Source organism: Galleria mellonella, unplaced genomic scaffold, assembly GCF_026898425.1.
Source record: "Galleria mellonella isolate WM207_F2 unplaced genomic scaffold, CSIRO_AGI_GalMel_v1 utg312, whole genome shotgun sequence".
Taxonomy (NCBI): domain Eukaryota; kingdom Metazoa; phylum Arthropoda; class Insecta; order Lepidoptera; family Pyralidae; genus Galleria; species Galleria mellonella.
The window spans coordinates 628,753-642,507 of NW_026442074.1; the positions used below are offsets into that span (position 1 = coordinate 628,753).

Genomic DNA, 13,755 nt, shown 5'->3' on the forward strand with positions numbered 1-13,755 from the left:
TGACATACTGTCGTTTATATGACATGCCGCGACGCGATGACGCCTTGGTTTTCTCTTTCTCTTTGACATTTTGTTGAAGACGAACGTTTTGTTCTGTATCGGCATTACACGTTTCGTGTCGTTAGGACTTAAAAGTAAGTTTTTATTCAAAAATATTAATATAGCTTTAATTTAGAATAACTATTATATCAATTGGAAATAATGTTTAGTGTAAATCTACAAGAAAAGTACCAGATAAAGTTAGATGTAAAATGTGCGCCATTGCAACTTGCCTGAAATTGGTCTAGAGTAATTCTTGATTTTGTATTTTTTTATTAAAAATTAATCAAAAAATAAGTGCCTAATCATACAGTTCTCTCTTATATTAATGTTCTTTCGTTTTTATCTACCTTAACTTCTTAATGTTTAATTTTGTACATAACCTCAAAATCAACAACTCGACACATTGTTTTGAATTTTTTAGAATTCTGTTCTATATTTAAACCAAGCATTATTTATTTCCCAACCAGTTTTCTTATGTTTTTGTTATTTATTACATTAATTGATTTAGTCCAAATGAGATCTTTATGCTATGCTTAAAACATATTAAAATTTAAAATGATTAACTTGTACCATTCTTATTGCTACTTTTTTAATATTTCAAATATATGTTTATACTTACGATTATTTAATTAAGTTCACATGCTTTATAGGTCATTTCGGCATATACATAAAAAAATAATTGATGTAGCAACATGTGGATTTGATGAATAGATTGGAATCTAAAAAATTCAAATAAAATATCAGTTTAACTTTTTATGTTTTAAAATTACGAAAAATAAGATAGTAAAATGGTACTTTATCAGTATAAGCTGTTCAGATGTAACAGAACAGTGATCCGTTTTATCTGGGTTTCTAAATGGTCAAAATACATCTTGTACAAATTCTATATTTAATTTGGCAGGTTTTTTTAAATGAATTATAATACAACAGTCTAATAATATTGCACTAACGTTGCAGGTTGATAGATGAGAATGAAAGTGGATCTGTTAGCCTATTGTGATGAATTCATTAAGTATTAACTACAATAGTTTCCAGCGGGAACCACATGGTAGTGCATATTGCTAACAGTGGGGCCACTAGTCACCATTGCTAATATATCTATTAAAGGAATTGTTAACACTAACAGGGCCATTGCTAGCAATATACTCTAATAGATCAACCTACACTTAGTTCGCTGTAAACCATTGTGATTAATTTTGATGAATTTATCATAATGGTCTAACTGACCTGCTCCATCTTCATCTATCTACCAGAGGGAGACTTTGTACAGAAGTCGATTGCTTGGGTACCTCTGTCCCATTCGTGTTTCAACCGTGAAGCAGATGTGTTTGCATAGCTGTGTTTCAATTTGAAGGGTGGGGTATGGCATGAATTTACTGGGTGCAGAGGAATAACATCCGAGTCCTTAGGAATGGCAACACGTGGTGGGTATCATGGATGAAACAGTATACTTTGTTATGTCCATGGTACTGCTCATGTCTATAGGCGACGGTTACCACTTTCCATCAGGTGGGCCGTCAGCTTGTTTGCTATTCTAAGTTGCATAAAAAAAAAACTTTTAATCATTCTTTACTAGTACCCCATCACTAATAAAGCGTCAGTAAATCTAAGCATAGAAGTTAGGAGGGGGTTACCATTCAAGATTCTTCCAATAAAAAAATATACTTATTTTGGCAAATTTCTGTATGTTATGCCTGTCTGTTGCCTCATATACTCTGTTCTGGAACTTTACTCTTTTTTTTACAGTATTTATTGTCATAAAATTTATATACTTAATAATATTTCTAGAATGCGTTACGTGGCCGCGTATTTACTGGCTGTGCTTGGTGGGAAGGCAGCCCCCGTTGCCGCTGATGTTGAGAAGATCCTCAGCTCAGTGGGCATTGAGGCCGATACTGAGAAACTGAAGAAGGTCATCGCCGAGCTAAATGGCAAGAGCGTGGAGGAGCTGATCGCACAGGGTATGTAAAATACGAGAAGATATGTTTTACCCCCTGCGTTTGTAGTCTTATCATTATTTTTAAATAGCCTACAACTTTAAAAATATACAAATGCGACTTAATGTGATGTAAAAGTTCCGTTTGTGTATTCAAAATATATGTAAACAACTAGAAAGTCAAATTTAACTATCCTATAACCTATTTGATAATGCATTTCTAAAGAAAGGATTTCTCTTTCAAAAATAATTTTTCAAATCTGACTGGTAACAGAGATTAGTGTGTTCAAATAAACAAACTCTTCAATTTTATTATATTAATATAGAATAAATATGTTTGAAATTTGAAAATCTATATCAATTATTTTTTTTTTTTTTTTTTTCTTAATATACTGTCATTCTTTCTCTAAGTATGTGTAAATATTTTGTATACAGATTTCACCATATTTATTGTGTTAAAATTAAACTTTCAAATTTTAAAATTGTCCAAAAAATTCATTGGAATATAAAAATTAAAAAAAACTTTATAATGAATGCATGTATGTAGCAGTCATACATACACATAATTATAATCAATTGAATATTTGCATGTTTTCAATTTAAGGCAATTTATCATATATTATATATTTTAATTCAAACAAAACTATTCCCTGAAATAAAGAAAAAAAACAATTACCATGAAAATTGCCACAAAGTTAATTATAGAACAAAACAATGTTAAAATCATGAGAGAGATTCTGCTGCTATAATTATAACTGTTCTACCATTGTGTGTATGGTACATCTTGACCATAAATAATGATTTTTCTAATGATGATATAACATAAAATACACCATCTTTCGACTGAAAAATCTTGATGCATAAAAACCTGACCTGAAAATGTTAAAATAGCAGAAATCAAGTAGTTTTGTTAGAATCTTTATCTAAATCCCTAATCCCCTGGTTACAGGTCGCGAGAAGCTGTCGTCGATGCCGGTGGGTGGCGCCGCGCCAGCTGCTGCTGGCGGTGCTGCGCCGGCAGCCGCCGCCGCTGAAGAGAAGAAAGGTACTTGATGCTCGATATATTTTTTAATGGATGATAATGGAATGGTAACGCCATCTGCGCTTTCGGTATACACTGGGGGGCACCAGTGAAGGATGATTGATGATGATGAAAAAGCAAGTTAGTGAAGCCCATCGTTATGAATTCAATGATAAATTAGTCACAATAGTTTCCAGGAGTAACCATGTGGAGGTTGACCCGATAAGGTATATTAATAGAAATTGGAGACTAACATCCCCATTCCTAACAATCCCTTCCCCCTCCAATATATTAGATATAATACTATACCTAACTACTAAAAAAGATTAAATAAATATATTTTTTTATTTGTCACAATGGACCCACTGTGTTGACTTTATCCTACACTAGTAGTTTCCTGTGTATACCACTAGCTTGGATATGTATACTTTTTCATATCCATATAAAAAAAAAGTTAAAAACCAAGGAGGATAATTGTTTTTGGAAGTATATAAATGTTACCTTTTTTTTTTATACTCATTTAGTAAATAATCTGTAATTTTTAAATGCCACTTTATCATGATACCTATACAAAATGGATATAAATCATTATAAAGCAAAAAACTTTGACAGTAACAGTAAGAAAATATAGATAGACAAAGAGGTATTTCAGACCCCAAAAATATTTTAATGTAGTATTTCTTCTTGAACATTTTGCTTTGCTAGTTTTGCTGCTCTTCAAAGAAAAGTGGCATTTTAAATTGTCGCAAAGTTAATATGTAACCGACATGGTAGTAAATCCAATTAATTTCAAAAAGAATTCTCAAAATCGGCTCAGAGTTGACCATGTAATTTATATTTATATATTTTATATAATTTATAAAATATGTTTATTATTTTGGAATTGAAATGATGTGACTACATATATAAAGTAGCTACATAGTCATTTTATATATATTGTAATATATACATCGACGGTTGAAAGGCAACCTTAACTAAGCGACATTTAATAAACTTTACAGGAGAGCGGTTTAAAGTTGAAATTTTTTAAAAAAAAATCATAACTATTTACCTGATTGACATATCGAAATAATTTTAACAGTTACGGAAAACATATATTTTTTGTTATTTTTTGATATCAAAGAAATTTATGCCAGACTAAAATTTGAAGTATTTTATGTCGGTTAGATAAAAAATACCTAGATTTGGTTACAGGTAAAATTATATAAATTTGCCTAAAAAGTTAACAGAAACGAGTAAAAATATCGTTATCCTGATTCATCTAAATCTCCTTACAAGTACAATTATATAAAGACGTATATTAGATTGAACAAAATCAAGTAAAATTGTCTAGGTAAGTTCTTGTATGATTGTTGTGTTAGCAGAATATGTATCTTTAGTTAATAAATTTTCCTAAAATTATCCCAAACTGACTTTAAACTAATTATTATTAATTATTTATAATGTAATAATGATAATAAATAATACTATAAAATTAACAAAAATATTCATAATATAAGAAGACTAATTTTGCTTTCACATAATTTATCTATAACCTGTCTTTAATTTTCGTCTATTAAAAATAATAAATGTTTGTTAGAGTTATAATAGGTTATCTGGTTTTTTATTATAATTAATTGAATAAACTATTTTAATTAATTATTATTAAAATCACAATCTTTAATATCTGATTAGTTTAGAGTGTCTCTGATATTTATTGCACGTGGAAAGCTAACAAAGCAATTAAAAATAACATCGTCTGTGAAAAGTTTGACTAGATCATCATATTTGGCTTTTGATATTGGAAGCTGCGATCGATAACAAGATAAAAGAGATATCTTGGTTTTAAATTGAATTTCAGTATCAAAAGAAGCGTTAGTGTTCACGAATATTTTATATTTAACGTTTTGCTTATCCTTCTTTGAAAGTCATAATACAAATCTTACTTTCCAGTTAGATTATTAATATGCAAAAATTGTAAACCATTGAGATGGTGCGTAAACAATTGTATTCTTAAATCTATCTACGGGTATATAAGTATGACCAGTCAAGAGAAAATTTATTTTAATAGTATTAATATTTTCATACTCCTGTAGTGATGAATGCAACATTGCTAATACAGTACGATTACTATTTTGACCGGGACAACAGTCACAATGTAAAAGTAATTGCTTGATATTTCCTCTGGTATCTACAGATTTAATATATTTGTTCAGTATTGATACAATCTTATTTGATCCTCGTTTGCCATTAGTTTCATCCCAATAGTAACAGAAAACATTACGAGTTCCATTTTCATAAAAGCAAATATTGTATACTGCCAGTTTTCTACTATAATACAAGGGCTGGTAATTTTTGGATAAATCTCTTAACAGCATCTATAGTAGTTTTTTTTTTAGTTCTATTTGATAGACATATAATTTATTTGTGTTACTTACAAGCACGTAAATTATAAAAAGCGAGAAAAGAGAAATTATTAAAAAAATACATAAAGCCAAGTACAATTTTTCCTTTTGTGCGTGTGCCGTAACAATACAAAATGGTCACAACTCAGTTTATTGCTTTGCCCTCAAAAGAGCTAAACACTGATATTCTGTTGTGGCCAAAGGGGTTTCACATATTTCTGGGTTCAGATATCCCTCTCATATTTTCTTTCGTGCATCCAAAAGTAAAATCTTTTACAATATTGTAAATTGTTTTATCAGAAATGTTCAGAGTAGCTACTAAAAATTGTTGACAAACATACTTTTTACCTTCGCCTTTGTTAATAAAATATTTAATAGTGTAGTTGCGCTTATCAGTGTCTGTACATTTACGTTTGATGAATCCTTTTTTGACATAGATACTAACTAATCACGGCGACGTGTTTGGTCAAGATCCCAAAAATCATTGAAAAATTTCCTCTTCTTACTTCAGATAGAGAACCACAGTTATTATCAGATTTTTTGCCAGAGCAAGGATTAGGCGCTGTTTTAACTATACCAGTCTTTGTAATATATTCTTTACCAGATTTTATATTTTTAGTTCGTTCTTTTCTTAGGTTTAATTTTTTAGCTTTGGACGCAGATTCTCCGATAATTTCTAGTTCTTGGTTATCAGGACTACCATCGTTAGTTTTAGTGTTATTTTTTTAGTATGTTTTACTTCTTATTATTTTTCTTCTATTTCATTGTATATTATTATCATCTTCAGAGGTTACTTCTTCTCTTTCTGACCAATTATCTGAATCATTTATGCCATAAAATATGGAAAAGTCTTCTTGATCTGACATATAATCAATATAACTAACATCTTTCTTAGGTATTCTTTTATATTTAATTGGATTTAATTCATTGGATTCTTTACTCAAACCGGTCGATGTAGATGGTGTATCATGGTCTGATGTTAAAGAACGTGAGTTTTTCTTATTTTCGTAATTATGTATATTTGATGCAGAGTTATCAGATTTATTTAACGTTATGATATTATAATCATGATCAATCGATACAATAGTAGTGCCAGGAAATGCCACCTGTTTAGTTGATGCCGTGTTATCTATTATCGTGCTTGCAATGTCAATGGTAATAAACACATACACATTTTCTATTTGCCAAATATAATATTTGTATTTTGCGTACTGGTAAATTTATCTTAGCGCCATTTTTACTCATTTCAACGAGTCAAATATATGCAGTAAAAATATATACCGCTAAAAGCAAACATATTTTTATACAGGTAAAAATATCTAAGGTATAATTTACTTTAATTTTATTTTTAGTTAAATTACATAAATTGCAATATCTCAAAATATTACATCAGGTAAAATTACATAACCAAATTATTTATATTTTTTTTAAATAGGTACAATATACTAAAACAGATAAAAACGAAATTTCATAACAAGTAAAAATTCCTACTTCCAAATAAAAGTGAAAGCAAAGATATGAAAAATTTAATAAATCCATATTTCAACTTTTAAAATGGCGTAAGTAGCAAATATTCTTTAAATGACATTTTTTTTGTCGCTAAGTAAACATAAAATTGTAAATTTAGCTAAAATCACGCAGTACTTAACCGACAAAAAAATTATCGTAGAATTTTAAAACCTAGACCAATCGACGCAGAAAAATCAGGCGATTCGAATGGTATATAAAACTCAGTTTAGGTATTTTTGTCGCTTAGTCAATTTTGCCTTTCAACCGTCGACATATATATATACAATTGTAATTTTTGTTTACTTATTCTTGACCTTAATAAATTTAAAAAAAATGTACGATACTAGAATTTCTATTGTATTTTTAATGATGATTTTTCCAAACACCATCTTTCGACTGAATGGCAGTGATGTTTACTTTCACTACTGATTTACCCTTCCATTACATCTATACTGAACTATTAAAATATATATGTATTAACATATTAAAAATTCTTATTACAGAAGAAAAGGAGACCAAGAAGGAAGAGTCTGAATCTGAGGATGAGGACATGGGCTTCGGTCTCTTCGATTAAATGCATTTTTAAAGGTAAATATTATTTCTTATATTTGTATGCAACCTAGCCATGTAGGTTCTGATATAGAATGGGCCACCACTTTCTCGTGGCTGTCGTAAGAGGCTAAGGGAGTTTATAGTCGAGGGATGGGCAGCAGCGTCCCTCTTAAAACATCACTAAAGGCCTAACTGTGGTTGCCAAGTGTGGCAACTAATGGCAAACATATCATATAATGTTATTTAGTCTGTATAAGCCTTTTTCTTTAAGTATAACAATGTTTGTTAAATAAACTATTATTTAGTTTCCTGCGGGTATTTCTCAGCAGATATTCTGAACCCAATTTTTTTTATACAACTTAGAATGACAAACAAGCTGACGGCCCACCTGATGGAAAGTGGTAACCGTCGCTAATAGACATGAGCAGTACCATGGACATAACAGAGTATACTGTTTCGCCCGCGATACCCCCCCATTCGTTGCCATTCCTGAGAACTCAAATGTTATTCCTCTGTACCCTGTTAATTCACTGCCATATCCTACCCTTCAAACTGAAACACAGCCATGCAAACAACTGCTTTACCCAATAGTAGAATTATGAAAATATGAATCGTTTAAATCTTCAATTTTCATCCTGGTGCCTTGTGATACGGGTTCTTCGGATACCCAGTTCAGGCACCAGTTCTCTACAACTTTGATGTATCTATGGTATTATTTTAAATGTTTCATTGTACTCAAAAAAGTCGTGAGATAAAATAAATAATCATTGTTATTATTATTATTTAAAAATTGTCCCTTGTCAACTCATCAAGTCTATTTGTATAAGGATGATTTATTTTCTATTTATTGGCTATAATGTATTCATATCCTAGCATTCACCTGTTGATACGCAACATATTATGTTATCACCTCAATCCCACTTCATACTGGCCATCACAAAGTTCTTATAAAGCATGGCTATAGTTGGCTCTATGTTGGACTCCTCTAAACATTAGTGATGGAAGTTTTTTGATCATTACCTATTTCTACATCACGCGTACCCATCGGATATATCTATATGCATTTTTATCTCGTCCTTGATTATGATATTATTATAAAAAAATGTTACCAATTTATCTGCATTCCCTGCTACAAGGCATAAATACATTTCGATAAAAAAGGTATATCATATCATGTCGAAGTAGCACTTTTAAAAAAATTATAAAATACTTAAATTTCTTCATTGCTTGTAAAAAACGTGCGCATAAAACTATACTTTCCTCTAACACATTGTTGGTCGCGCTCACTCCGTCGGTTTTAGCGTAACGTTTTTTAAAAGGCACTTTTTACACATGGGGTAAAAAGTTTACATTTATTAACGATTTTTTTTTTTTTGTAAAAAAAAATTTATAACATTTAAGACACGAAACTCTATCATTATCGTAACGTATATTCGTAATACAATATCCCCTTAAAGGGAATGCAGATGATTTGGTAACGCCTTATATATATAATATAGCACTTATTAGACCAATATATAGCCCACCTTAATAAGACTGTTCAACATATTTAAAGCATCTAATAACAATATATTGTTTGTTTGTCCACAGTGTACGCGGCATTCGCGCTCGTTATTCCAGTTTTGGTGTAAGCGTAACCTGACGGCAATTATGTTTCTATGAAATATATTTGCGGAAAATTTTACTTTTTATTTTATTTACTTACTCCCCTATACTGCTACTACTCGTGCGAGACTGGTGCTCCCTAGTGTCAAAGGTTTCTAAGACGCTCGTTCATCCGTTATACACGATGACTTTACATGCCGTCCAAAGCATAAAGACAAAATATTTTTTAATTTAAAGATTTCTTGTTCTTAAACCCTATTCTAAGCAACCTATAGCAACCAGCGTGGTAGCTGATCTTACAAGCTATTATTTTCTCATTCGGAACTATGGTAACGATAGAGAGGAATTCTTTGCCGAAATTTGGCGTCAATCGTTGGTAACCATAATGTCACGACACTACAACTGTTTTTAATCACTTACCTACAATTTGATACATCTCTTGACCGATTTCAAATTTAAAAGCATATACTTGGAGATTGGTTGCATAGAAATTTTATCAAAATCGATTCAGTAATTCAATTTTCAAATCAAAATAACTGATTTTGCCACAATGAAATCCGGTTTTTAAGGACCATAATCTCAACCCTTAAAAGCCTGAACTTAAAAATAAAAAAATACATGTGTACCTTTTATTGTGTTTACTAATGGGGAAAAATAGTATAAAAAATCAAAACGATATTTTTCAAATATTTATTTTGAAAAAAAAAAAAAAACGTAACATTTAAACAGCCAAATATTAAAATGATTGTAGACGCCCAATGCGATTTATAACCCCGGTATCAAATTTGAAACTTCAGATATGAATTCTATAGATTCTATAGAGATGGGGCCCATTAACTATTTCTGTATTACTTTCTACTATACTAAGTGTGGATTGCATCGACTTACTATAATCGTCATCATCATCATCCTAGCGGTTTATCCCGGTCGCATCCGAAACCTCATAGCTCCGGAGTCCAGGGTCCGCTGAATCGACTTACTATAATCGTAACTGGAGGTTTTGACCATCAATAACCAGCCGTTACGGCTTCACCAGCGAACGCCGAGCTCATGATCTACCAAAGTATAAGATATGCTCTGCTATAGGTATGATTTCAGAGGGGCCCCACGTTTTTATTTTAGTCTAATATGCCTAAAAGCTATTCTGCCTAGTACTAAAATATTTCTGAACTAGAAGGTCAAAATACCTACTTGTTATAGTGTGGGCTGCTTAGTTTACCTACCAAGCAAACCCTGGTGTTAGTGTTCTCTCATGAACTGCCTTTCGGCCGCTGACATGGTTCATGTTATGACAACCACTACCATCAGAGATATTAATGACCGAGATCACCTACGTAGGTTGATAGGTAAGTAACTATTTATTTATTTTGTAGTTTTCAGTGCACATAAAATAAAACCGTTTAACTTAGTTTTTTTACCGATTTTTATTTTCTTGTTTTTAGTATTTAGTGAAATTGTTTACCGAATATTCCTCATTTTATTTAATTCATTCAGTGCATCATTATTATATGGTTTCTTACCTGATAATTTAGTACAATCTAATTCCTCAATAGATAGCCCTTCCAGAGACTTGACTCGACTTAGAGCCACGTATGCTTGTCCTTCCTCAAACCATTTTGAGCCCAAATATACTACTGCATGGTCGACGGTGCTGCCCTGCATTTTATGGACGGTGAATGCTCATGACAAAACTAAGGGCAACATCCTTTTTTCAGCCGTACCATAATTGAATTTTGCTGGAAACTGTATGGCTTTAGGGTAAATAACGTGCATGCCGTCTGTGCCAAAGTAAATTAAAACTAATGATATATCTGTTTCGTACATTTGGGTTCGACGGAACTGAGGCCAAAAAGGTGTCTGAGTGTCAAGTGTCTGAGAGTCTAGTGTCTGAGTGTCTTGTATCCGAGTGTCCAGTGTCTGAGTGTCTAGTGTTTAGTATCTGAGTGTCGAGTGTCGAGTGTCTAGTGTCTAGTGTTTAGTGTCTGAGTGTCGAGTGTCGACTGTCGAGTGTCTAGTGTCTGAGTGTCTAGTGTTTAGTGTCTGAGTGTCGAGTGTCGAGTGTCGAGTGTCTAGTGTCTAGTGTCTAGTGTCTGAGTGTCTGAGTGTCTAGTGTCGAGTGTCGAGTATCGAGTGTCGAGTGTCTAGTGTCTGGGTGTCTGAGTGTCAAGTGTCTGAGAGTCTAGTGTTTGAGTGTCTTGTATCCGAGGGTCTAGTGTCTGAGTGTCTAGTGTCTGGGTGTCTGAGTGTCTAGTGTCGAGTGTCGAGTGTCGAGTGTCGAGTGTCAAGTGTCGAGTGTCGAGTGTCTAGTGTCTGGGTGTCTGAGAGTCTAGTGTCTGAGTGTCGGAGTGTCTAGTGTCTAGTGTTTAGTATTTGAGTGTCGAGTGTCGAGTATCTAGTGTCTGAGTGTCGAGTATCTGAGTGTCTAGTGTCTAGTGTCTGAGTGTCGAGTGTCGGGTGTCGAGTGTCGAGTGTCGAGTGACGTCGAGTGTCGAGTGTCTGAGTGTGTTTAGTGTCTGAGTGACGAGTGTCGAGTGTCTGGGTGTCTGAGTGTCAAGTGTCTGAGAGTCTAGTGTCTGAGTGTCTTGTATCCGAGTGTCCAGTGTCTGAGTGTCTAGTGTCTGGATGTCTGAGTGTCTAGTGTCTAGTGTTTAGTATTTGAGTGTCGAGTGTCTAGTGTCTGAGTGTCGAGTGTCTGAGTGTCTAGTGTCTAGTGTTTAGTGTCTGAGTGTCGAGTGTCTAGTGTCTAGTGTCTGAGTGTCTAGTGTCTGGGTGTCTGAGTGTCAAGTGTCTGAGAGTCTAGTGTCTGAGTGTCTTATATCCGAGTGTCGGAGTGTCTAGTGTCTAGTGTTTAGTATTTGAGTGTCGAGTGTCGAATGTCGAGTATCTAGTGTCTGAGTGTCGAGTGTCTGAGTGTCTAGTGTCTAGTGTTTAGTGTCTGAGTGTCGAGTGTCAAGTGTCGAGTGTCGGGTGTCGAGTGTCGAGTGTCTGAGTGTCTGAGTGTCTAGTGTCTGGTGTTTAGTGTCTGAGTGTCGAGTGTCAGAGTGTCTAGTGTCTGGGTGTCTGAGTGTCAAGTGTCCGAGAGTCTAGTGTCTGAGTGTCTTATATCCGAGTGTCCAGTGTCTGAGTGTCTAGTGTCTAGTGTTTAGTGTCTGAGTGTCGAGTGTCGAGTGTCGAGTTTCGACTGTCTAGAGTCTGAGTCTCTAGTGTCTGAGTGTCTAGTGTCTAGGTGCCTGAGTGTCAAGTGTCTGAGAGTCTAGTGTCTGAGTGTCTTATATCCGAGTGTCGGAGTGTCTAGTGTCTAGTGTTTAGTATTTGAGTGTCGAGTGTCGAGTGTCTAGTGTCGAGTGTCTGAGTGTCTAGTGTTTAGTGTCTGAGTGTCGAGTGTCGAGTGTCGGGTGTCGAGTGTCGAGTGACGTCGAGTGTCGAGTGTCTGAGTGTCTTGTGTCTGGTGTTTAGTGTCTGAGTGTCGAGTGTCGAGTGTCTAGTGTCTGAGTGTCTTGTATCCGAGTATCTAGTGTCTGTGTCTCTGGGGTCTGGGTGTCTGAGGGTCTAGCGTCTGAGTGTCTAGTGTCGAGTGTCAAGTGTCGAGTTTCGAGTGTCTAGTGTCTGAGTGTCTAGTGTCTGGGTGTCTGAGTGTCAAGTGTCTGAGAGTCTAGTGTCTGAGTGTCTTATATCCGAGTGTCGGAGTGTCTAGTGTCTAGTGTTTAGTATTTGAGTGTCGAGTGTCGAGTGTCTAGTGTCTGAGTGTCGAGTGTCTGAGTGTCTAGTGTCTAGTGTTTAGTGTCTGAGTGTCGAGTGTCAAGTGTCGGGTGTCGAGTGACGTCGAGTGTCGAGTGTCTGAGTGTCTAGTGTCTGGTGTTTAGTGTCTGAGTGTCGAGTGTCGAGTGTCTAGTGTCTGAGTGTCTAGTGTCTGGATGTCTGAGTGTCTAGTGTCTAGTGTCTAGTGTTTAGTATCTGAGTGTCGAGTGTCGAGTGTCTAGTGTCTGAGTGTCAAGTATCTGAATGTCTAGTGTCTAGTGTTTAGTGTCTGAGTGTCGAGTGTCGAGTGTCTAGTGTCTAGTGTCTGAGTGTCGAGTGTCTTGTGTCTGGTGTTTAGTGTCTGAGTGTCGAGTGTCGAGTGTCTAGTGTCTAGTGTCTGAGTGTCTAGTGTCCGAGTGTCTAGTGTCTGAGTGTCTTGTATCCGAGTGTCTAGTGTCTGTGTGTCTAGTGTCTGAGTGTCTGAGTGTCTAGTGTCTGAGGGTCTAGCGTCTGAGTGTCTAGTGTCCGAGTGTCTAGTGTCTGGGTGTCTCAGTGTAGTCCTATTATTTGATACCCATATTGTGGTGGTTGTGGAAAAATATGTACCTAGTCCGCCATATTGGAACGGCGTCCATCTTGAATTTTAAATTTTGACATAATCATCGTGTTTTACTAGTGTAGCCCTTTCATTTGATACCCATATTGCGGGGGTTAAGGAAAAATATGTAATCCGCCATTTTGTATCGGCGGCCATCTTAGATTTATAATGTTATTGATTTTATTATATTGTATTGTCATCTAAATTAAATGTGTGTACCAAATTTCAGATCAATCTGACAACGGGAAGGTGCTTAAATTCCAATTTCTAATTTTGACCCAAATAAATAAATACCGTACAGGTCGAGCTAAATAAAACCGTTTAAAAATAGGCGAACCAACGATAGGAATATTTCAAATTTAAATTATGT

General features: G+C 34.3%; 1 protein-coding gene across 1 annotated transcript; it reads left to right on the forward strand.

Moving 5' to 3' along the window:
* Positions 1-9,128, forward strand: LOC113516335 (60S acidic ribosomal protein P2). The gene is made up of 5 exons (XM_026900751.3): positions 1-134; positions 1,831-2,003; positions 2,928-3,023; positions 7,396-7,480; positions 9,035-9,128. Exons 2-4 carry the CDS (start codon positions 1,832-1,834, stop codon positions 7,464-7,466), a joined length of 339 nt encoding a protein of 112 aa, XP_026756552.1. The 5' UTR covers positions 1-134; position 1,831; the 3' UTR covers positions 7,467-7,480; positions 9,035-9,128.
* The last annotated feature ends 4,627 nt before the right edge of the window (positions 9,129-13,755 follow it).

Coding starts and splice junctions, on each gene's coding strand:
- LOC113516335 (XM_026900751.3), top strand. CDS start 1,832: ATGCGTTACGTGGCCGCGTATTTACTGGCTGTGCTTGGTGGGAAGGCA. Junction 2,004..2,927: donor GGAGGAGCTGATCGCACAGG/GTATGTAAAATA, acceptor CCCTGGTTACAG/GTCGCGAGAAGCTGTCGTCG. Junction 3,024..7,395: donor CGCCGCTGAAGAGAAGAAAG/GTACTTGATGCT, acceptor TTCTTATTACAG/AAGAAAAGGAGACCAAGAAG.